Genomic DNA, 21287 nt, shown 5'->3' on the forward strand with positions numbered 1-21287 from the left:
TTCTGGTCTTTCACTTTCTTTAATTAGGCTTCAATGCCCAAAAACAACTTTAATACCTAATATTTAGCTTATCATCGCAGACAAAACTGTAATTTTTACAAAAAATTAATTATCATCATATTCGATATTTATTGATAATTTTTATCTACGTAACTTATGATGTAAGTGACGAGCACATTTAATTAAGAATACTTGTAAGATAATATATTATATGTATAAATTATTAATTGACGTTTAATTTGACGTTTTTTCAATTCTCGTTAAGGATTTAATGATGGAGTTAACATTGCAAGGAATCGAATCAATCACCACTTCCTTTGGTCCCCAATTTGTAAATCAAGATGGTGGGATTGGCATCTCAACTATTTGGTACCTCTTCTAACATGAAAATACACTGTCATCTGGTTTGATTCCTGGAACCCATATATTCCCCAGCCAAACTTGTTATAATTACAATTTTTTTTTCGTTTTCTCAATTTGAGAGCTGCTTCAAGTTAGGTACGAAATTTATAAGAGATCTCATTAAATACTTTATATCAGGATATTTTATATAATTATTTGATTTAATTAAGTAAAATTAAAATATTTTATAATTGGGTTTGGATAAAATTTGAAATAGTAAAACTATTACTCAATGAAGTAGTCTAATTTCCTTCTATTGTTTAATATGCCAAATTCTAGAGATTGGTGATTTATAGTTACTTAATTAGACTTTGTCAAAACTTGGGAGTCTGCCAAGAACAGAGATTATTTTATAAACTTCAGGATGATCATTCAGTACAAGACAGCAGGTCTTTTGTCGTTTAGGTTGATTTGTAGATGTTCCATCACGTTTTGCAACTGTTTCTGGTACACCCCAGCCCAAATAATATTTGGGCTGAAGTATTAACAAAACAAAAACTGATAGGCCCTTACAAATAATTGGGCCTAAATTGCTTTCTTATACTGAAGTTATTAAAATATCGTTAGGGTTAATATAAATATATTATTTAAACACAAACAATCATTTTTGTGAAAAAAATCTAAAATTATATATGTTGGTGTAAGATTTGGGGATTTTCAAAAACAACTTGAAGAATAAGCATTCGAAGGCCACGTTTGGATCCATTATTACAAGGCAACTTGAAATTAAATATCTTATTTCATTATTTTAGTGTATTGAAAATAGGGTCAAACATATGATTATTTTTTTTGTTTTGAGCTTAATAATATGATGAATATTGATTTATGAATGATTTGGTTTACTTATATGATGGAAAATTGGATTTTCAAATGATTTGAGTTATACATATGACGAACATTGTTCTATGAATGCTTTGGTTAATTTATGTGACGAATATCAATTTATGAACGAAAGGAAACCTTGATCATCTTTAACGAATGTTTTAAGACCTACGAATAGTCCCTGATAAGTGGGATAATCGACACCAAAACTAGTTCTACAGCCCTGCTAACAGGGATATAATAGTTAACAAACGACCTTGGTAACGGGATATAATAATGAATAACGATCAGAAAAATGATTAGTTGATATGACCCTTATCACGGAATATAATAGCAACAGTAAATAAGATGATGAAAGTTTATGAGTTTGAAGGATTGAATCTATGATTTGTTAGAATGATATTTCAAAAATAATATATGATGATCGATGATTTAAAAACTCATGATGTTATCCATTTTTGTATATAATGATTCTTTAACTGTTTGCAAGCATGATTTAATGAAATGCCTTTAAATGATCTATATGTTATACTGAAAACAATGCTTGATCTGACATGGTGTCTGTGACAATATTTGCTGAGCCGTGGTTTATTCATTCTTTTATTATATTTTGTAAATAATTAAAGATAACAACCTTAAGATCATGGGAATTAAGAGAATAAATTGAGAAGTCTATCTTAGTGTCTAGACATTGTTATCTACTTTGAAATGGATATTAAGTGTAATGGATATTTAAGTTTTTAGATGTTTATTTATTTTTCTTGAAGACTTTAGTCGGATCTTAATCATTAATTATACAAATATATTGGAACAGAATTATTATTATGACTATCAATATGACGAAAGGAAAGGCTTCGTATTACTTTAAGATTTGGTCTCAAGGTAATATGGCCGTATCTTGACTCGGTATTGAGGAGTGACAGTTTCTTTGTGTTGTATCTGACTCTGCTGGGGAGCAGAAAAAGAAGAAAGAAGACGATGATGATGAAGAAGAAGACAACAGTTTTCTTTTGTATTTCCCAGTTAAAAATTATGCTAATTAACCTGAAAAAAAAAACCTTTCCACAATTGGGCACTACCCTTTTATTGCCAACAAGCTGGATGGAAATAAATTGCTGAATAAATTAGTTAAAGAAAAATGGGATTGATAAGACTAAAACTTGGGAAACTGGATGCTTGAACCACATCTAGACCTTGGTAGTAAAGGGCATTTGATGAAATCTGACCCTGAAGTGTCCACACACAAGTAAATCTGATAAAGCTGGCTGTTCCGGGATGAATCAGTGTTGCATTCTATGCCAGGAGTAAAGCCAACAGCTTCTTTTATAGCATCCTCGATGTCCTGCAATTCATAGAATTTATCGTTTGGTTTGATTCCTGCAACACAAACCATTGTTAGAAACAGCCTCATGAATTGTTTCCAAAGCTCCTGGATGTCTCTGATATCAAGCCTGTACCTGCATTTGTCAGGGCTTGGAGGAGGTTAGCCTTCTGTTTCAATTTGAGAGCTGCTTGGAAGTACTCACGTTGGTCAAGCTCAGAATCTGAGCATGTCCCATGTTTTACCCATTCATGTGTCCAGAACTTGGTTCCATCGTTGCTAGGACAGGAAAGGGTCGGCCATTCCTTTTCCAGGGCGCCAATCAGGTCTGAAATCTGTGAAGAAATGGGGTGATTTAAACAGTAAGCAGTATTCTTTAAAGCAACGAAAGACATTTGACCAAATCGAAGCAAGAACAGTTCAATCCAAAGTCGAAAACGTGCTGCTTCCTCGTGGTGAAACATGACAGGGTCGGTGGTCCCAAGCAACATGGAAGCTGACCAAATGCGTATTTATAGCTGTTGTCTCGTGTCTTAAACGTTAATCTAATCTGATATCATCATCGTTTGCAGATCTGAAGCTTAACTTATATTACATGGTAATGATCTCATTGCAGCATAAAGACCACTTGCACCACCCAAGGCCGGTGGGCATGCATGCACAAATCTCCCCCACTAGAGAAAACTAACAAAGAAGATTCTTTTCTTACATCAATCAAGCCTGGGGTTCACATTTTTTCCCTCCAAGTAGATTTGAAACAGAATTCTTGCTCTTTTTCTCAATTTCTTGAGCAAGTGGGTGCCTAAAATTGCTCTTAAAACTTAAAGGCGAAGTCTTTCCTTTATATCCTACCAAAAGCTAAATGAGAATGAGAATTTGGTTCGGAAACTTTTTTTATCAGTGAATAATATGTAATTAATATGTGAAATTTTCTCTTTTTTTCATTACAAAAGATTATTTCTTTGACCGAAAAAATATTTGGTTGAAGAGAATTGATTAAAATTTTTCAATAGAATTTCATCAATTATTGATAATATTTTTTATGAAAATTTAACTTTTTCTAACGAAAAATTTTGATTTTTTTGTAGGGTTATAAGAATCTTTAACACCCCATCTACTATATTTATATATAATAAATGAGGATTAAATTAGTTAGCAACTTGTTATTTAATGTAATGATTATTCAACGCAAGGAAAATACGGATAAAATCAATGAGATAAAGAGTTAGATATTGAATTGATTCCATGATTTTTCATTGAATCAATGATACAAATAGATATATTCGTAAACTTGAATTTATATTTTTTTTCAATTTTGTAATTGTAATTTTGGTCTTAATCAAATAGATAATTCCACTTAAATCTGAAAGCAATTGACCAATGAAGATTTTTACTATTAATTTTTGTCATAATCATATTATTAATCATAATGTTAATTATTTAAATTTCTACCCAACCTCAATTAATGTGTTTTAATTTTTGATAATGACAACGTCAAAACTTAACCCTTACAAAGTTTTCTAGCTTTGGTGTTAATAAATGAAAATCCTTTAAACCACCCAAGAAAAAGAGAGAAAAGAAGCAACACTTTTGCTTTTGCACACACAAAATCTTCCTTCTTCTATACAACACTACATGCGTTGTTTTTTAGTTGTGATATCCATTTATAGCTTTTTTGTATTTTTCAAGTGCTCACATTGTTTCTAGATTAAACTTCCATCACTTTCTTCGATTTAATTACAAAATGATGATAAAAGTTTCGTAATAATTAAATTATGAATATTTTAACTCTCTACGTTTTATGAATTGATTTAAAATTAAATATTCGTTCTAAAAATTTAACACTAATATACCTCAGATTTGTCGAAACGACTATCGGGATCACAATTGGAAGGGTAGCCCCCGTCCTTGTAGTTAGGCCAAAGTCCATGGATGCCAAAATCGGCTGCAGGCTTTCCTGTCTTGGGGTAGCAACAACTATGTTGTTTCGTATCACAATAAGCTCCAGGCCACTGCATGATGATCCCAATATCCAAAAACATGAGCTTGACGAAAAATTCAAGAATTTGAACAAAGGAAAATATTGATATCCCATTGCAAACAAATTGAAACCATCACTTACCTGCTGAACGAAGTAGAAGAAATCAAAATCTTGTGAAACACAAAGAACTGATAGATATTGCAGTACCAAAAGCTTGATAAAGATTGAACATGAGTTGGGTTTCATCTTTCTTGGGATGTTCTTGCTGATCTTTTTGTTTCTCTCTTTCTCACACACACACACAAGTAATAGACAACAACTTTGTAACGGTTAGCTTTGGAGTTAAGAATGAAATTGAAAGTGTTTGCTGGTAGATTGAATTTATAGGCCAAAAAGGGTAGGTTTAGGACAGAAGAATTTACAAGACAGCATATGCTTGTCAATGTATATTACTTTAATGCATTGCTTGCTTGTTTTAAACTTATCTTCAGCCCTTTTTTTTTTTTGCACGATGGCTCTTCTTCCAGGTCTTTGTTTTTGCCCTTTTCCCATTCTGATTTTGATATGTTTCCCTGATCTGGTCTTGGCCAGGAAGCCGCTCTTTTTGTTAATAAATTAAGCACTAATCCATGAGAAAAGAACCTCAGCAATCTACCTATCAGGATTTAGCATTTTGGATTGATGTGCAAGAAATGGTAAGTGCTAAAAGGCTTCAGTCTTGTGTTATTAGGTTGTTGTTTTGGTGCTTAGTTTGTTGGTTTGGACGAAATAATTCAAGGGTGGTAGTCCCATTGCGTGCAAGTCAACAGTCTGATAACACATACACTTGGCCTGTCAAGGCCAAGAGAAAATAAATTGGCATTATTATGCCATTACTCCCCTTTTATATTATTTTGTTTTTCTTGTTTCTCTCTTGGATAAGTTCACATTGAGAAACTGTATGTACCAATCACCAAAGAGCCTTATAGACCTCGTAATGGTGATTATTTTACTTCTACTTAGATGGTTATTGGACCTTGCTTTATCTTGTCGCGCATGCTCTCTTTATATTTTTGCTTGTAGAAGTTCATGAAGCAAATGGAATACTTGGCTTAAAGAAAAATATTACACATAATTGCCAATAATTGCGTAAACTAGACCAAGGAAGCAAGGTCCAAATACCGTGCCAGCTCTGGAACTATATTACCCCTGATTTTGAGCTCTAAAAGGCTAGCTGATCCCTTTGCTTGCATTGTTGTCATTGATCTACATGACAATCCATGTTTTTTCACTTGTTTGCTTCTCAGGTCCAAACTCAAGCCACCGTCCTCTCCATTGTATGCCTAACATTACCAATAATAAATGGTGACTCTTTTTATTTCTTCCCGTCAATAGTTTTTTTTAATATCTTATTTGGTGTCTCTTTCATAATTTTACATCATTTATCTAATTTATTCATTTGAGAACTAATGAATTCATACGGTCCTTGACTCTTTTGTTGGCTCTTTAAAAACTTTGTTTCGATGAATTCTATGTCTAACATGAAAATAAGGTGTGATAGAAGAAGAAGAAGAAATAATTATTCTAGTAATTGCATAAAAGGAAAAGGAGAAAAAGAGTTGATAAATGTTCACATTATGTTAGACAGGTATAGAAGAAGGCACTTTTCCAGGGTAACATAGCCTCTACCTACCCTTGCCTAACTCTAACTGCCTGAAAGCTTCCTATATCTTTAACCTTGTCCTTTGTTTCTCGAAATAGAATTTGCCTAAATAAACTGACCAAAAACAAAGAAATGCAGGCAGGATGGACCCAAAATGGAATCAAACGTCTGATTTATGATACTGATAAACATTTTGTTCTTTCCCCTCCTTAAGGAAATAAACTCAATCCTAGTAAAGCTGGCTGTTTCCCTGATTAATCTGATTTGATACTCTCTAGTTTATCTACCCTAACTGTACCCAGTTTCCTTCATTGACAGCGTCTTTAATGCTCTCCAAGCTGTATGAAACTAATGAACAACGCTGGATTTGTTCCAGCTGTAAGGCTATCACATCATTTTTTGTTTTTCTTGATACTGCTAGGAGGATTGCAGAAGGGTGGATCAATTTACGTGTGGAATTAAATTAGAGTTGTGCAGTTTCTCTTTTTCATTATAATTGCTGCTTGAGCATTGTCTACTAATATTGTATAAATAACTGCATCCTTATCAAACTAATGCCTGGAGAGAATAAGGATATTAGCAATTTTCCTGCTATGCTGTTCATATTTCCAGATTGATTTTCTCATTCCGAATTCTTCATTCAAGTTACTGGAAGACTAAGTCTTGTAAAACCATCACCAAAGCTAGTAGTATTTAGTTAAAATTAAGAGAGCTGTTGATGAAACTAAATAGATTTCACATTAATGAAATTTCAGATATCAAATTCCAAGCACTAGCAGATACAAGGATAAGTTGATAACCAGTAAAATGAGGAATTTAAAGAAATACAAATCCGATATATATCAGAACCTAAAAGGTAGGAAATTCAATCTGTGACCCACATTTTCCTTTAGGAAAAACAGGGCATTCGATGAGGTTTGACCCCGATTTGTCCACGCACAGATACACCTGGTAAAGCTGGCTGTTCCCTGATGAGTCTTCATTGCACTCTATCCATGGCGTATACCCTGTTCCTTCTTTTATAGCATCTCTAATGTCCGATAGGCTGTAAAATTTCCCATTTGGATTAATTCCTGCCACACCCACATTTGTTTTTCTTAGGAAGTACTGTCAGAACAAAGTGCAGAATGTGAATTGGGAGATGTTGTAAGGTATGGATTACCTGCACTTTGAAGACTTTGAAGGAGTTTGGTTTGTTGCTTTAACCCCAGAGTTGTTTCGAAGTAGTCGTGTTGATCAAGGACAGACTCCGAGCAGGTACCATGTTTCTCCCATTCATGAGTCCAGAAGCTTTCTCCATTGCTGCTAGGACAAGATAGTGATGGCCAATTCTTCCTCATGCTACTGATGAGGTCCGAAATCTGCACATTGTCAAACAGGTTTGACTATGTACTGTGTCCACTAAAGAAAAAACTATCAGATAATAAAGGAAGAAACAGCAGCAAATTAGCAAGTTTCCTGCCAAATTTATGGCAAAAAATGGACGGCAAAACGTTTATTCTGTGATTGATGAGTTGTATATGTATTAAATTCTGTGATTGATGAGTTGTACATGCATTAAATGTTCTCTAATCTGTCATAAACTTATGGCCGGCTTGGACTCTTTGGTCTGTCATAATCCGAACAAATCACTGGGAGACAAAACTGGAATCATAAGATCAAGATTGTTCGGATGTTTAAGCACCTCGGATTCATTGAAGGGATTATTAGAATCACAATTCTGAGGGTATGATCCATCGTTGTAGTTAGGCCAAAGCCCATGAATGCCAAAATCGGCTGCAGGCTTCCCTGTTGTAGGGTAGCAACAGCTGCTCTTGTCTGAGTCACAGAACGATCCTGGCCACTGCATGCAGAGAGTAGATTACAATGAGAAATGAACAAAGGAAAATCAAAAGAAACATAGAAAAATAAAAAGATACAAACAATCAAAACCATGCACTCACTTGTTGAACAAGGTAGAAAAAATCAAAATCCTGAGAAACACAAAGAACTGCCAGGTTCTGTAAAACCAAAAGATTGATCAAGACAGAACACTTGGACTTCATCTTTTTTTTTCTCCCTCCTCTCACAGCCTGCTTTCTCTCTCTCTCAACTAATTAATGGTTGATTGGTTTGTAACGTTGATAATAAACCTGTTTTTATAGGCAAAAGTGGAAGGTTGCAGACAAGGAATCGGGAGCCGGATATGCTGAGGTTGTTGTCTGATCCTAAATAAGCACAAGATTGCGTTATGTGTGTAACATTTCTGATATGATTAGAGTGTGTCGGCTCAATGCCTCAATCTGTCCTATGTTCATATTAAACCCCATTCCACAACTTTTTTGGCATGTAAACATGCACTCACCATTTTAACTCACATCTCCTTGTTTTCTCATCTTCTGACCAAATTCTCAGAATCTGGTTGGCCAATAAAATTTTTCTGTCCTCCTTTAATACCTTACGCGATATCCTGTTTATAGTTATGCGTCACATATCCTGTCTTCTATTATCAATCAAAAACCTTTAGCCTGTAGACCTTGAACTCAAAATCGTGATTTCCATGATTGGAACACGTAGGCTACCACATTCACGATTATTCTCAATCAACAAAGTCAGAATAAAAGTCTTGGGTTCATATTTTATTTGAGGCTTTGAAAATTGTGTGGTCCTGGCAAAGCTGCCAATCAATTATTAGTTCGAGAGTACACCATTTTTCTTTCTCCTTCCGCAGCATCAACACCAGCAGTTGCTGCTGTCAGTCATGGATCAAACAAGACCACCGTTCACACTATATGCAGTAAGGGTTTTTCACTTCTCCTTGTCTTCGTCTTCACCAGCACATTTACCTACAAATTTTCCCTTACCGGGGCCGGCTGAGGAGGCCCTTTGTGAACTTGATCATAACCCCAAGGGGAAAGAATCCATAAATGAACATTTACTCGAGTTTCATGGGAAATACCATGTATATATGCTGAATGAATTCAACGGATTATCACAGATTCATGTATTTTAGAATTGTAGTAAATAGGTATATTCAATCAATTTACAAAAATGGTAAGTGATTTGAATTTAGCAAGGGTGAGCAATTAATTAGTTCAATCCATTCAATCCGCTATAATTAAAGATAAAATATATTAAATATTTTTAAAAATCGATCAAAATTGCTTAAACTTAAAAAAGGATTGAATCGGTCAAATATTGAATTAATTCAATTAGTTTGATTTTGGATCAAAAAAATTGAAATTTTATCACTTTTGTATTTTACAAATAACAACATTGAAATTTATAAATTTAATTTATAATTATATTGTTATTGTTTAATTATATTTTATTTATAATCTTTTGCTATTTTGATTAATAGTTTTAATTACTTAATCTCAATTTTATTATATTTAATCTTTACATTTTTATTAAAAATAAGAGTTACCAACAATTGGTAACATTGTGAAAATTTTACCTTTCAACTTTGAAGATATATCATTTTGATGACAGCAGAATTTAATTATAAAATTTTAATATCATTGTCAATTAATCAATTTTGGAAAACATAGAATGCATGCAAATAGTTCATAATTTTTGTAATGGCCATTGGCTACATGCATAATAAAACGATAAAATATAATTATAACAATTACATACAACATGAGATGTTTTTAAATCTAATTTATTAATCAAATAAGAGTAATATAATAATCTGTTTCATCTATAACAACTTATTTGATTTAAAATAAAATAAAAAAATAGAATTTAATTAAACATAATAAAAAATAAAAAAATAAAAATTTATTTAAATTTTCCTTAGATTACGCATTATAACTTTCCTTATTATTACAGGAGAAAAAAAAGTCTAATTAGTTACTAATCCAGCTCAACATCAAGAATGCTATACAACATTAGCTAAGTTTGCCACTGACCAAAAATGGCTTATGGAAGACAAATAACTGGAATCAACCTAGGCAGCTCTTTAGCCCTTGGATGACACAAATCATGGCCAATTAATCTTCAGCTGGAACATTGTAGTAGTTGGCAGTGGTTCTCGAACAAGGAAACATTGAGAGGTTACCAGAAATCGCCACAAGAGCACTTTCCATCTCTGAAGTGATGGAATCGTTGGACATCTCTGAGAATTATCTGCCTATTGAAGATGTGCGATATGAGTTTAGCAGCAGCATGGCAATCCCCACAGACCCGGAGGTTCTTCACCACACGAATTGTTGATCCGGGGGGCGTGTTTAACAATCCATATGCAATGGCCAGTTTTTCACTATGATATCTAAGTGAAATTTCTTTCTCTTCTTCTCCCATTTCTGGATGAAAAACTAGAGAAGTATCAGGTACATAGCCAACCATCTTCAATTCCTTCATTAACTCATCGAGCGCCTTATGCAGAGACGTTGAAACAGTATTCACCCCATCCCCAGAGAAGAATTCATGCACTACATTGTCCACCTCTATAGAGCTACAACCAGGAACCTTTACCACCCCTCTATCTTTCATCAATTTCCTAAGGAAATCCACATCTTCCCATCTCCCAGCTCTTGCACACAAGTTGGACAAGATTACATAATCTCCACCATGAGAGTCATCTAATTCAAAAATTCGTTCAATCACCCTCTTTCCCAATTCCACATCACCATGACTACTACAAGCAGCTAACAATGTTCGCCATAGTATCGGTGTAGGCTTGATAGGCAATTCATCAATGAACTTATAAGCCTCATCTACGTGTCCTGTTCGACCAAGTAAATCCACCATACACCCATAATGCTTAATACCAGGGACAATGCCATACTTATTGGTCATAGTAGAAAAATACCCCCAACCTTCCTCCACTAGTCCATTATGACTACAAGCATATAAGAGGCCCAAAAATGAGATCTCATCAGGTTGCACCCCTGCCTTTCTCATCTCTTCAAACGTTTCTATGGCTTTATAACCCTTCCCATGAGTTGCAAATGCCACAATCATCGCTGACCAAGCTGGTGTATCTCTTAAAGTAATGTTCTCAAACACACAAACTGCGCCTCCAAGCTCCACACTTTGCATACATATCAATAATCGCGGTGCTTACTTTAATATATTTATCAACCCGTGTTTCTTAACATATTCATGTATCCACTTCCCCAAATCCAACGCTCCTAATAAAGCACAGCAAGACAGAACACTTAACATGGTAACATCAGTAGGCTTCAAACTCTTAACTTGCAATTCACGAAACAACGACAAGGCCTCATTTGGTCTGCTACATTTAGTATAACCAGTAATAATAGCATTATAAGAAATTACACAAGGATCCAACATCTTATCAAAGACTCTCCGAGCCGAACCCAAATCATTACACTCAGTATACAAACTAGTAAGGCTTGGACATATGTAAATGTTATGATTAAGCCCAAGCTTAATCACAAGGCAATGAATTTGTTTACCTTCTTCCAAGGCTTTAGAACTCGAACAAGCTTTAAGAACAGATGGGAAAGTGTAGTCATCAGGCAGGAAACCAAAGGAAAGAAGCTGAGAGACGAGGGGGATGGCTTGGATTGGGGTATTTGAACGGGAATAGCCACGAACCATGGTGTTGAAAAGGACAATATCAGGTTGGGAAACTTTGTCAAATACTTTGTGGGCATATTCCATGGAGCTGAAAGTTGGGTTCTTGGTACAGAAATTGATGAGCTTGGTAAGGAAAGTGATGTCATTTTGGAGATGGGTTTTGATTGCAGAGGCTTGGATTTGCTTCACTTCTCTCAAAGAGGTGCATTTGGGTAGAAGGGAAAGAGGGTTTTGTGGTGGATTTATAGGCTCAATCGTTGAGATTTTTCCGTTGGGTTTTGAAGGAGGAATTGAAGTTATCGGAGTCGGGGCTGCTGCCATAGCAATAGACAGGCTATGCTAGAAAGCAGAAATCTTTTTGTTTTTAAAGGTTTTGTGGAGGGAAGCCAAAAGAAATAGAGATAAGAATTTTACCCCTTTTTTATTGAAAAAATCCGATGCATTCATGAGATTAAATTAAAACCTTCTGACCAGTCGAGTTCTGCCACGTAACTGATTTGTACATTCCTTTGGTACAAGTCAACATACTCTAAATTCTGCGAAGAAAATTGAACTGAAAAAGGCAAGGCAAACATGCGTAAATGGACCCTGAGTTGAGTGGTTTTAGATTCCTCGGAGACTCCGTTTTTAGGGTTCACTTATGTTTTTTTTCTCTCTTTCCCTCAGATATTTTCGATATTTCGTCGTCACTTTGTCTCTTCCATTCCTTAAAAACATGTGCTTTCTGGTAATTCCCAGAGCTTTTATTTTTGTTTTCTTCTTACCATTTGTTTATATTTGTCACTTTATCTTTTCTGGGTATCAACTGTTTTTCCCAATTTTAAACTTGGCAATGGTGTTTCAATGCTTTCTTGTATCAGATGGTTGCAAATGTTATGGGTTGCGTTTCATTGCATCTTCAGATTCATTTTTTATTTTTATTTCAAGTTCTTGAATCATGTCACTAGGAACTGGTGCTGGGTTCTGATAACTGTGACTCAATGATTGTTTCATCATTTGTTTAATCATGTACTTAAACATTGATGTCCGGATTTTTTTTTCTGCTAATTGTTCTTTACTGTTAGAGTTTATTTATTTTTAACTATGTTTAATCTTTCCTGGAAAAACAACAGATAATACGTTGTTACTAGCTGTAGACTCATTTCCTCATTGTTCCGTGCTTTGCTGTAAACAATTCGAAATGACCATCAAAGAGAGGCGATATTTTCAAAATGTTTCACAAAAGAAGAAGATCGTGGTGCTCGAATCTCAGAAAGAAAAGTTGATTGAGGCTGCCCCAGAAGAGCTGCTTGTGCAGGGAGGTCGGAGGAAGAAACAATGGAATGGAACTACACATCAATGGGATGCTGCACTTCGTGCAAATGGTAGCCAAACTGCTGAGCTTTCTCCTCAAGGGTGTGAGGTTGGGAGACAAGTTGAAGATGAAAGAGTTTGTCGTAGTGAAGAAAGGTTATTGGTAGAGGGAGGTGATAATCGTCTGTTGATCCTTGCGAACTCTGCTGAATTAATGTCAGAATCGGAGGATAGTTTACGTAGAGTACATGTAAATCGTCAAGGTTATGAAGGTTAGTACCTCAAAAGTTTGGAAAATTTTCTGGTTAGTTTCAATTTTATCAGGTATATGACTCATGTCAAGTCGCTAATTATCCTGTTGTGTTTTAGTAGATGTACGATAAGTATGAAGCAGAGCAAGTGAAGATAGTTTTGTTATAACAGCAGGCTACATATTTCTGAAATGCATTGACTTAGTTTATATACATAGCAAAACTTAACAAGTGAGCTTTGAACAGTAGCTAGGCACAAGAATACATACTAATCATCACATAAGTCATTCACCAGATGCATAGCTATCATAATTTGACAGAAGGCTAGGTGTCTTAATACAAAATGGTCACATATGGTCGTAAGGTTAATAGCATGCACTGATGTGGTTTTCAATGCAAGTCCTATTTCAACATATCCATCATCAATGTTAGATTCTACCACGGAGGCTCAACTTTCGAAAGAAAATGTTAATGATGTTATGGCTACATATAATTGTACAGCTTTCCAACAATTCATGGCTTTTGACCCAGCAAAAAAATTCATGGCTTTTGTGACATGTTTATCTAGTAACACATTTTCACAACTTCTTCTAAAAGTATCTGGGCTTTGTTTTTTAGATAAGAATTGGGATAAAGTTGGTGAAGTAACCCTAATTGCTCATGAGAGAAGCGAGAAGGATGGATCTCATTGTGAAGGAAAAGTGCCCCGCTTAAGTCAAATTCAGCATCAAGGTTGCCTGAAAAGTCAATCATTCATGCAACAGAGCATCCAAGAGGACACTTGTGGGTGCATGCAAAGAAGTAAAACTCGCCTGACTCAAATTCGCCGTCTAGCTCGCTCGGGAAATCATGTGCTAGGGAAAGAGGATAGTGCAGGATGTTCTCATGGCAAGTTGCCAGGAGGGATAACTCGCCTGAGTCAGATTAGGCGTCAAGCTCGGTCTACAAACAATTGCTCACTACAAGAACGAATTGAGGAGCATATGCACAGGCATTTAGATTGCCAATATCATGAAGGTAATTTATGAGGAGATATATATAGGACTAGGAAGGCATGCATGTATTAAGTGTTTTGAATTTTGGGATAGCCATTCTTTTTCAACAACGCCTGCTGCTAGGCAGAAACTGGTGCTTAGTGGTAGGCACTTAGCAATATAGAAAAATATACCTTTGGTCACCTTCTACCTTGTATCACCTTACACTCACAAACTGTATCCAAAGTTTCTCCAGGCAGAGCAGGTGTATGATCATTTAGATTTCATGTGAGCTGCTTCTTATTTTTCCTAGTTCCTTTGTATTTCTATCAGATCTCCAGATGGTAGATGCAGCTGCAGAACAATGTGCAAAGCTAGACAGCTGCCAAGTGATTGGAACTTCTTCCTCCTCTTGTTCTGGTAACAAGTTCTGGAGCTTTTCATCCTATAGTTCCTATATGCCTGAAATTTATGAGTGGTTTTTGTAATCTTTGAATTATTGGTTGTGGATTTGGTTTCAAGAAGTAGAAAGGAAATTTAAATAGAGAAGTAGGTCCAGGCGTTGAAATTGTGGATTTTGTTATCTTGGTTTGGAGAATGAGCATAGGCACTTATAATTTAGAAAGTCCTGCCAAGTTATGTGACCTGAGCCAGTAGTAGGGAGCTGGATGATGATCCCTCTTCGCTCGAAGGGGATAATATCTGTAACCTGTTGATTCTTTATTCCATGACCTGATAATATCTGCTGAAAAGAGATAATTTCACTGACCTGAAAAATTTAGACGTTTCAAAATTAAAAAATATATATTATCCCCCTTAATATGATATTAGTAGAAAAGTGTATCATTCCCGCTGCTTTGAAAAAGCATCCTGTTGGTATTGCTAGTTCTGCAAGCAACACTGCCATCTTTTTGACAAAACCTTTCACCTTTAAACCACCAATAGTTAATGACCTAATGATTCTTGTTACTTTCATAGTTTCCTTTTTAGGTGTAAACAATGTTGGCACTAACATTTCATGGTCATTAACAGTAGATGCAGAAAATGTGGACAAGATGATATGTGAGAAAGGAACACTACGCTTAAGCCAATTAAGACGCAAAGCTCGTTTGGGAAATGCTGATTTGGTTGCAAAGAGAAATACTGGATAGCTGTAACGTATGCATATATTTTTAGCTTTTAATGCAATAAACATCATTTGCTTATTCTAAGTCATTAATAGCAATACTTTTAATGCGTCATTTGCAGAAAGAATTAAAATGCGAGTTCAGCCTGGATTTTGTGGCTAAGAAAGTAGAGGTAAATCCTTCAGCTTCCATTTGGAAAGGGTTCTAACTTTCCCCACTCACTTTTCCTCATTATAACTCATGTGTTACGCATGGTGGTTGACATGGAATCATGGCTAGTTAACTCAATGCTATAGTTGTCATTGGCATGCTCTGAAACCAAGATTCACTTTCAACATAGGCTAAGCTCAGAGATATATTAATGAAGAAATGCATCCCAATGAAATCTCTATTGCAGTGTGATGGAATTAGCTAATGAGTTGGATCAAAGTTCTATTTGTTAGATATTTAGTTGTTTGAATTGTTTGATGCTAGGCCTTGCCAATCTAAGCTGGTGCACATTTGCATCAAAAGGAGGGGCAACTGGAGGTCAGTTCTAGGGAGGGGGCTCCTTGAGTTGAAAGCAGTTAAGATAGTTGTGTTACTGTAAGGTTGTATGATCCTTAAGTTGACTATTTGATCAGGTTTGTAAGTGAAGATGATACAGCGCCAGCCTACAAGAACTTTATATTTATTCATGCTTCCAAATTGAGAAATTTTGAAAGCTTTTGCTTTCCTTAAGTTGTATATAGAAGGCACTTTTTCACTTTTGAATTCCACTGCCAGCATTAATCTTAATGCCATCTGCTTCAGTTTTCTCAACCAAGCTTTCAGTTTTTACTGCCTATACAATCTACATCGAAGCATCTAACATCAAAAGTACATGCAGACAATTTTAGCTACATAAACTTACCATCTAATATCTATTACATTACATCATGTGCCTTAAAAATTTCAGTTTGATTTGGATGCAGAAGAAACTTGTAAAGAATGCCTTTGTGTTTGAAGTTTGGGGTTAGAAGATCAAGGGGCTTCAAGCTGCGTCCTTAGGGTATACTGCGTACACTATGCTTATTAGATTTTAACATCAACAGATATCATAGGGAAATTTGCAAAACAGTTTGAAATAGAAATACATTCAATCATAATGACCTTTCCCTCTCTCTGTACAGCTAAGAAATTTGTTAATACTTTGTTTATATATGGAACTTTTATATCTCTTTCCTTCTACTTCCTCTACATTTTTTAGCTTCTATGTTTTTCCATGTTATGGTTGGTATAGTAACTTTTTGTTTGATCTTGGATCGATAACTAATCATCTTAACTTTCTTTCAATTCTTGCATGAACTTTGTCTAAGGGTTGTTCTTGCAACATCTCCTTGTATGCATTTATTACTGCTATGAATGGGGCAGCTACCAAAATCCCAACAAGTATTATCAGTTCAAATGCAAAGTTTCGAGCAGCTTTGTTAATATCAGGCATAAATGCTCTGCTTGTTTCGTTGCTGCATAGACTCCTAACAAGGATTGATCCCTATTCATCCATATGCATATACTATTGTTTGTCTGACTTTTGTTCTGATATATCTCATCTTATTAATAAAAAGCTTGGGTTACTGTCCATTTCAAATGATTCATAGACGGTTAACAATTTGCTTTACGGAAGTGAAGGTTCCCACAACATTTATAAGAGACCCAGCCACCAAAATGGTAACAATTATTACCGACTCGAACTTGAATTTTCCGAGTAGTTTAGTTAGATTGAAGGTATCACAGGCATGGTAGTAATATTGATACACTCAAGATGATCTGATGAAAGTCATCACGTAGTTGAAAAATGGGATGGTTATGGCAACAATGACAGTGCTGATCACAAAAGCCGTTCTAATGATGATACTTAGAGACCTGTTGTTGGGGAATAGTGATTTTTCTTCAATGGTTGTAACAATTGGAATAGTCATAATAGCATATTTTGTGAGGCGATTGATTAGAGTACTTTATATTGTTATATTTGTGCTGATCTTTTTGATAGGATGGTTTAATGTCACTTGACATTTTAGATGTTATCCATACATCAGGTAGCCTGGAACAGCCATTGATCCATAGCTGATGGTGCTTGTGAGGAAGCAGACAAGTAAAACCTGCAACAAGATAAAACACAACTTGAAAGATGAGATGATGTTAATACAAAACAAGATCTTGTGTAGTTCATACAGATAGAATCCATGACAGATTTTGCAGGAAATAGTCTCCAAGTAGAAGTCTAGAATATTGTTTCTTACCTTGAAGAACCGGCTTCTGTGTTTCATTGAATTGCATAATGTGGGGAAAATGAATGCCCATGATAACAGAAGGTAAACATGCATATAGCAGTAGGCATTTCTCTCCAATTAAAAAGCACATTGCTTTCATGGAACCCTACTCCGTTCACCGCTCCAACCCAAAAGATGCAAACAACAGGGGTAAAAGAAGCCAAAACCCCACCTGCAAAAACATAGGCAAGCATTACCCAAACTCTTCCATAATGTAGTTGGCAGAACCACGAGGGAAGTCAGTAGCACAAAGGCTTGCCTTCCTCCAATTTTCAGCTCAGCAACTTCGAACCCCATGTTCGGAAACAGCTTGTCCAGATTGTCACCTTGGGAATTGACAGTATTCCAACGCCGGTGAGACAGAGTAATGAGATTGATGTTAGCCATGGGAAAATGGAGCACTGATAAATTTCAAAATAGAAATAACCAGATATAGATCAACTCTGTCAGTTGTTAATACATAATTCTCTAATGCAAAATATTGGCCGATGAAAATGATAAATTCTTTGGTTTCTTCATATACTGTAAAGAAACAAAAAACTTGTTTAATCAAGACCAGGAATAAGTTTTCTTACAGCCGTCAATGCAAAACAGATCAACAATGTACATAAATTCCTGTCTCCAATGTACAAATTAAGATAGACTCCACTCATTGTCCACCACCACCACGTAACTTTCAATGAAGCTGTCCAAAAATCGAGTATTCATGTAGATGCAGAGTTCCTTTTCTAGTCAGCCTCCTTCTGAAACCATAATCCACAATTCATGGCTTTTGTGACATGTTTATCCAGTAACACATTTTCACAACTTCTTCTAAAAGTATCTGGGTTTTTTCAAAGATTAGAATTGGGATAAAGTTGATGAAGTACCCAAATTGCTCATGAGAGAAACGAGAAGGAAGGATCTCATTGTGAAGGAAGAGTGCCCCGCTTAAGTCAAATTCAGCGTCAAGCTTGCCTTAACCAATCATTCATGCATCAGAGCATCCAAGAGGACACTTGTGGGTGCACGCAAAGAATTGCATACAACTCACCTGACTCAAATTCGCCGTCTAGCTCAATCGGGAATGGGAAAGAGGACACTGCAAGATGTTCACATGGCAAGTTGCCAGGAAGGATAACTCGCCTGAGTCAGATTCGGGGTCAAACTCGGTCCACAGACAATTGCTCACTGCAAGAACGAACTGGGGAGCATACACTATGCTTATTAGATTTTAACATCGACAGATATCATAGAGAAATTGGCAATACATTTTGAAATAGAAATACATTCAATCATGATGATCTTTCCCTCTCTTTGTACAGCTAAGATATTTGTCAATACTTTATTTATAGATGGAACTTACATTTCCTTTACCTCTTGCTTCCTTAGCCTTTTTCAGCTTCTATGTTTTGCCATGCTGTGGTTGGTATGGTAACTTTTTGTTTGATCTCTGATCGATAAACTAATCATGCGCTTTTCCCCTTTTATATCTGCTGAAGCTTGATCTGCACAAAACTGAATGGAATGAAACTCAGATACCTGTTTTTACTGTCTTAACTTTCTTTCAAGGACGTTCAAATTAATGAGTGTTTAAGAATTCCAGAGAATAGAGGAATAAGTAATAGTGAACTTATGCCTTACTCCCAAATTCTCCAAGAACTTTTCAAACTCTGATGAAGTGAACTTTGAGCCATTGTCACTTTTCAGTGTTTCGATATGCAGCTCTGCAAAGTTCTCAACTAAATTTCTAAACTTAACAAACTACTACAAAGCCTCTAACTTATGTACCAGAAAATAAACCCAATAGAATTTGATAAAGTCATCAATGAATAGGATAAGGTAGTTACTACCTTTCAAAGATGCTTGTTCATAGGACCACAGAGATCTGTATGAATGAGTTCCAATTTCTGCTGAGCTTTCCGCCTCCTTTCCTTAGGATAAGACTTCCTACACTGTTTTCCAAACTGACAAACATCACACAATTTCAAAGCTTTTTGTATACCAGGTAATCCATCTACCATACTTTTGGATGCCATCTTGACAAGTGAATTATAATTCACATGTCCAAACCTCCTATGCCACAACTCAGACATATTTACCTCACGATAGAAAGCACCATGCTCAGTTTCCATTAGATTCAATAGATAACATCTGCTTTTCATAGCTACTGTCAGAATTTTAGCACCTGTTCTGTCAAAGATAGTGCAAACTTTATCTTTAAACAACAACACATAATTGTTATCAGTCAATTGACCAACACTCAAACAAGTTTTGGTGAGCTTCTGGTATAAAATACACATCTGAAATAGACTTCAAACCTTTAAGAGTTTTCACAGCAATAGTACCAACTCCAAGTATCTTCAAAAACATACCATTGCCAATTTTTACTTTGGCATTAAAACTCCTATTAAGTTCACTAAATAGTTTCTCATTGCCTGTGATGTGGTTGGAACTACCACTATCAATTAACCAGGTATCATTTTCGGCCGAACCATCCTTAACTTCAGCCATGAATAGCACTTCTTCAGACTCAGTAACTTCCTCAGCTACTGCTACTGTTTTAACTCCTTTAGCTTTCTTCACTTTACATACCCTCTCTACATGACCAAGCTGATTGCAACCTCTACACTTTACATTAGGTTAGTACTAGCAGCACTTAGGTGTCTGATTGCTCTTTTTGCAAAGAGGACGAGGAGGATACTTGTCTTTTATTTTTCCCTGCTTATCATCACCTCCTTTACAAGTTTTTTTGCTTCCTTGAACTCTCACCCTTACTCCTTAAGCCTTTGGTCTTTGCAACCAAAGCATTTTCAACAGAAGCTTCCAACCTGAGAGCTCTACTTTGCTCTTGAGCAAACAAAGCACCAACTAGTTCATTAACAGAGATTTTGGTTAGATCCTTAGAATCTTCCAGAGGAGAGATATTTGCTTCAAATCTTTCTGGAATACTAACCAAAATCTTGTTCACTACTCTCTTATCACTTACATCTTCCCCCAGCTGTCTCAATTGATTAACTAACTTCAACAATTTGTCAGTATAATCCTGAATACTAACTTCTTCCTTCATTTTCATAAGTTCAAACTGTCTAGATAAATTTAACACTTGCATAGTCTTAGATCGATCACTACCCTGGTATTCCTCTTTCAAACTATCCCATACAAGCTTAGGATCCTCATAATTCATGATTTTTGCAAAACCAGATTCAAAAACAGCAGATTGTAAACAGATTAGGGTTTTGTACCTTTTAGCTACATCCTCACTATGTTGTTTGATTTGTGCCAATGTAGGATTGGCATGCCTTTGCACAAGAGCCTTTCCAGACTCAATAAAATCCCAAAGATCAAATGCCTTCAGGTAAGTCGGCACCTTAACAGCCCAAAAAGGATGATTCACTCCAGAAAAGATTGGAGGTGAGCCAGCACTGAAATCAGCTGTTGCCATCTAATTTTAAGAAGATAAACTCAGAGATAGATGATCAATTCATAAGTCTCTTAAGAATAAGAGCTCTGACACCATGTTCAAATTAATTGAGTGTTTAAAAATTTCAGAGAATAGAGGAAGAAGTACTAGAGAAAAAAGAAGAATAGGCTTTTCAGAACAAAGTAGAAAAAAATATTTTGGAATTCAACAACTTGTTCAATACATTTTTCAGTATTTATATGAAGAATTTG

At 35.5% G+C, this 21287-nt stretch overlaps 5 protein-coding genes and 1 pseudogene across 8 annotated transcripts; 1 reads left to right on the top strand and 5 right to left on the bottom strand.

Moving 5' to 3' along the window:
- Nucleotides 1-2209: 2209 nt before the first annotated feature.
- LOC110428217 (ribonuclease 3-like) lies at nucleotides 2210-4885 on the bottom strand. The gene is made up of 4 exons (XM_021443971.1): nucleotides 4668-4885; nucleotides 4399-4557; nucleotides 2682-2880; nucleotides 2210-2601 (listed from the first exon to the last, which is right to left on the bottom strand). Exons 1-4 carry the CDS (start codon nucleotides 4770-4772, stop codon nucleotides 2378-2380), a joined length of 687 nt encoding a protein of 228 aa, XP_021299646.1. The 5' UTR covers nucleotides 4773-4885; the 3' UTR covers nucleotides 2210-2377.
- Nucleotides 4886-6883: 1998 nt separating this feature from the next.
- RNS1 (ribonuclease 1) lies at nucleotides 6884-8384 on the bottom strand. Its single transcript, XM_021444089.2, has 4 exons — nucleotides 8112-8384; nucleotides 7853-8011; nucleotides 7331-7529; nucleotides 6884-7241 (listed from the first exon to the last, which is right to left on the bottom strand). Exons 1-4 carry the CDS (start codon nucleotides 8211-8213, stop codon nucleotides 7018-7020), a joined length of 684 nt encoding a protein of 227 aa, XP_021299764.1. The 5' UTR covers nucleotides 8214-8384; the 3' UTR covers nucleotides 6884-7017.
- Nucleotides 8385-9847: 1463 nt separating this feature from the next.
- OTP85 (Pentatricopeptide repeat (PPR) superfamily protein) lies at nucleotides 9848-12098 on the bottom strand. The gene is given in 3 exon segments (XM_021444175.2): nucleotides 9848-11179; nucleotides 11181-11235; nucleotides 11238-12098. Coding segments are annotated over 3 exon segments (1809 nt in total). The 5' UTR covers nucleotides 12019-12098; the 3' UTR covers nucleotides 9848-10206.
- Nucleotides 12099-12270: 172 nt separating this feature from the next.
- On the top strand, nucleotides 12271-16541 carry LOC110428358 (uncharacterized). 4 transcript variants are annotated; one of them, XM_089785624.1, is made up of 8 exons: nucleotides 12272-12424; nucleotides 12810-13262; nucleotides 13860-14258; nucleotides 14549-14635; nucleotides 15248-15373; nucleotides 15464-15514; nucleotides 15817-16200; nucleotides 16280-16541. In XM_089785624.1, exons 2-5 carry the CDS (start codon nucleotides 12878-12880, stop codon nucleotides 15364-15366), a joined length of 990 nt encoding a protein of 329 aa, XP_089641750.1. In that variant the 5' UTR covers nucleotides 12272-12424; nucleotides 12810-12877; the 3' UTR covers nucleotides 15367-15373; nucleotides 15464-15514; nucleotides 15817-16200; nucleotides 16280-16541. The 4 variants fall into 4 exon arrangements, with proteins under 4 accessions (XP_021299853.1, XP_089641750.1, XP_021299851.1 ...); XM_021444178.2 differs by lacking the exon at nucleotides 15817-16200 and having other exon boundaries at nucleotides 12271-12424; nucleotides 15251-15373; nucleotides 16296-16541; XM_021444176.2 differs by lacking the exon at nucleotides 15817-16200 and having other exon boundaries at nucleotides 16296-16541.
- A 95-nt stretch (nucleotides 16542-16636) lies between these two features.
- On the bottom strand, nucleotides 16637-20126 carry LOC149526271 (amino acid transporter AVT1I-like; annotated as a pseudogene).
- Nucleotides 18050-21241, bottom strand: LOC149526272 (uncharacterized). The gene is made up of 3 exons (XM_089785629.1): nucleotides 19466-21241; nucleotides 18979-19130; nucleotides 18050-18816 (listed from the first exon to the last, which is right to left on the bottom strand). The coding sequence occupies exon 1, from the start codon at nucleotides 21055-21057 to the stop codon at nucleotides 20353-20355; it is 705 nt and encodes a 234-aa protein (XP_089641755.1). The 5' UTR covers nucleotides 21058-21241; the 3' UTR covers nucleotides 18050-18816; nucleotides 18979-19130; nucleotides 19466-20352.
- Between the last annotated feature and the right edge of the window lie 46 nt (nucleotides 21242-21287).

The sequence above is a fragment of the Theobroma umbraticum genome, unplaced genomic scaffold (genome assembly GCF_002168275.2).
Source record: "Theobroma umbraticum cultivar Fairchild unplaced genomic scaffold, ASM216827v3 scaffold_31.0, whole genome shotgun sequence".
NCBI lineage: Eukaryota > Viridiplantae > Streptophyta > Magnoliopsida > Malvales > Malvaceae > Theobroma > Theobroma umbraticum.

What these genes read in the sequence shown, in the direction of transcription:
- LOC110428217 (XM_021443971.1), bottom strand. Translation starts at nt 4,772, where the DNA reads ATGAAACCCAACTCATGTTCAATCTTTATCAAGCTTTTGGTACTGCAA. An exon ending in TCTTCTACTTCGTTCAGCAG is followed by an intron (nt 4,558 to 4,667) that starts GTAAGTGATGGT and finishes ATCATCATGCAG; the next exon opens with TGGCCTGGAGCTTATTGTGA. An exon ending in CCAAGCCCTGACAAATGCAG is followed by an intron (nt 2,602 to 2,681) that starts GTACAGGCTTGA and finishes TTTGTGTTGCAG; the next exon opens with GAATCAAACCAAACGATAAA.
- RNS1 (XM_021444089.2), bottom strand. Translation starts at nt 8,213, where the DNA reads ATGAAGTCCAAGTGTTCTGTCTTGATCAATCTTTTGGTTTTACAGAAC. An exon ending in TTTTCTACCTTGTTCAACAA is followed by an intron (nt 8,012 to 8,111) that starts GTGAGTGCATGG and finishes CTCTGCATGCAG; the next exon opens with TGGCCAGGATCGTTCTGTGA. An exon ending in ATCCCTTCAATGAATCCGAG is followed by an intron (nt 7,530 to 7,852) that starts GTGCTTAAACAT and finishes GACAATGTGCAG; the next exon opens with ATTTCGGACCTCATCAGTAG.
- LOC110428358 (XM_089785624.1), top strand. Translation starts at nt 12,878, where the DNA reads ATGACCATCAAAGAGAGGCGATATTTTCAAAATGTTTCACAAAAGAAG. An exon ending in AGATTGCCAATATCATGAAG is followed by an intron (nt 14,259 to 14,548) that starts GTAATTTATGAG and finishes TATTTCTATCAG; the next exon opens with ATCTCCAGATGGTAGATGCA. An exon ending in TTCTTCCTCCTCTTGTTCTG is followed by an intron (nt 14,636 to 15,247) that starts GTAACAAGTTCT and finishes GGTCATTAACAG; the next exon opens with TAGATGCAGAAAATGTGGAC.
- LOC149526272 (XM_089785629.1), bottom strand. Translation starts at nt 21,057, where the DNA reads ATGGCAACAGCTGATTTCAGTGCTGGCTCACCTCCAATCTTTTCTGGA.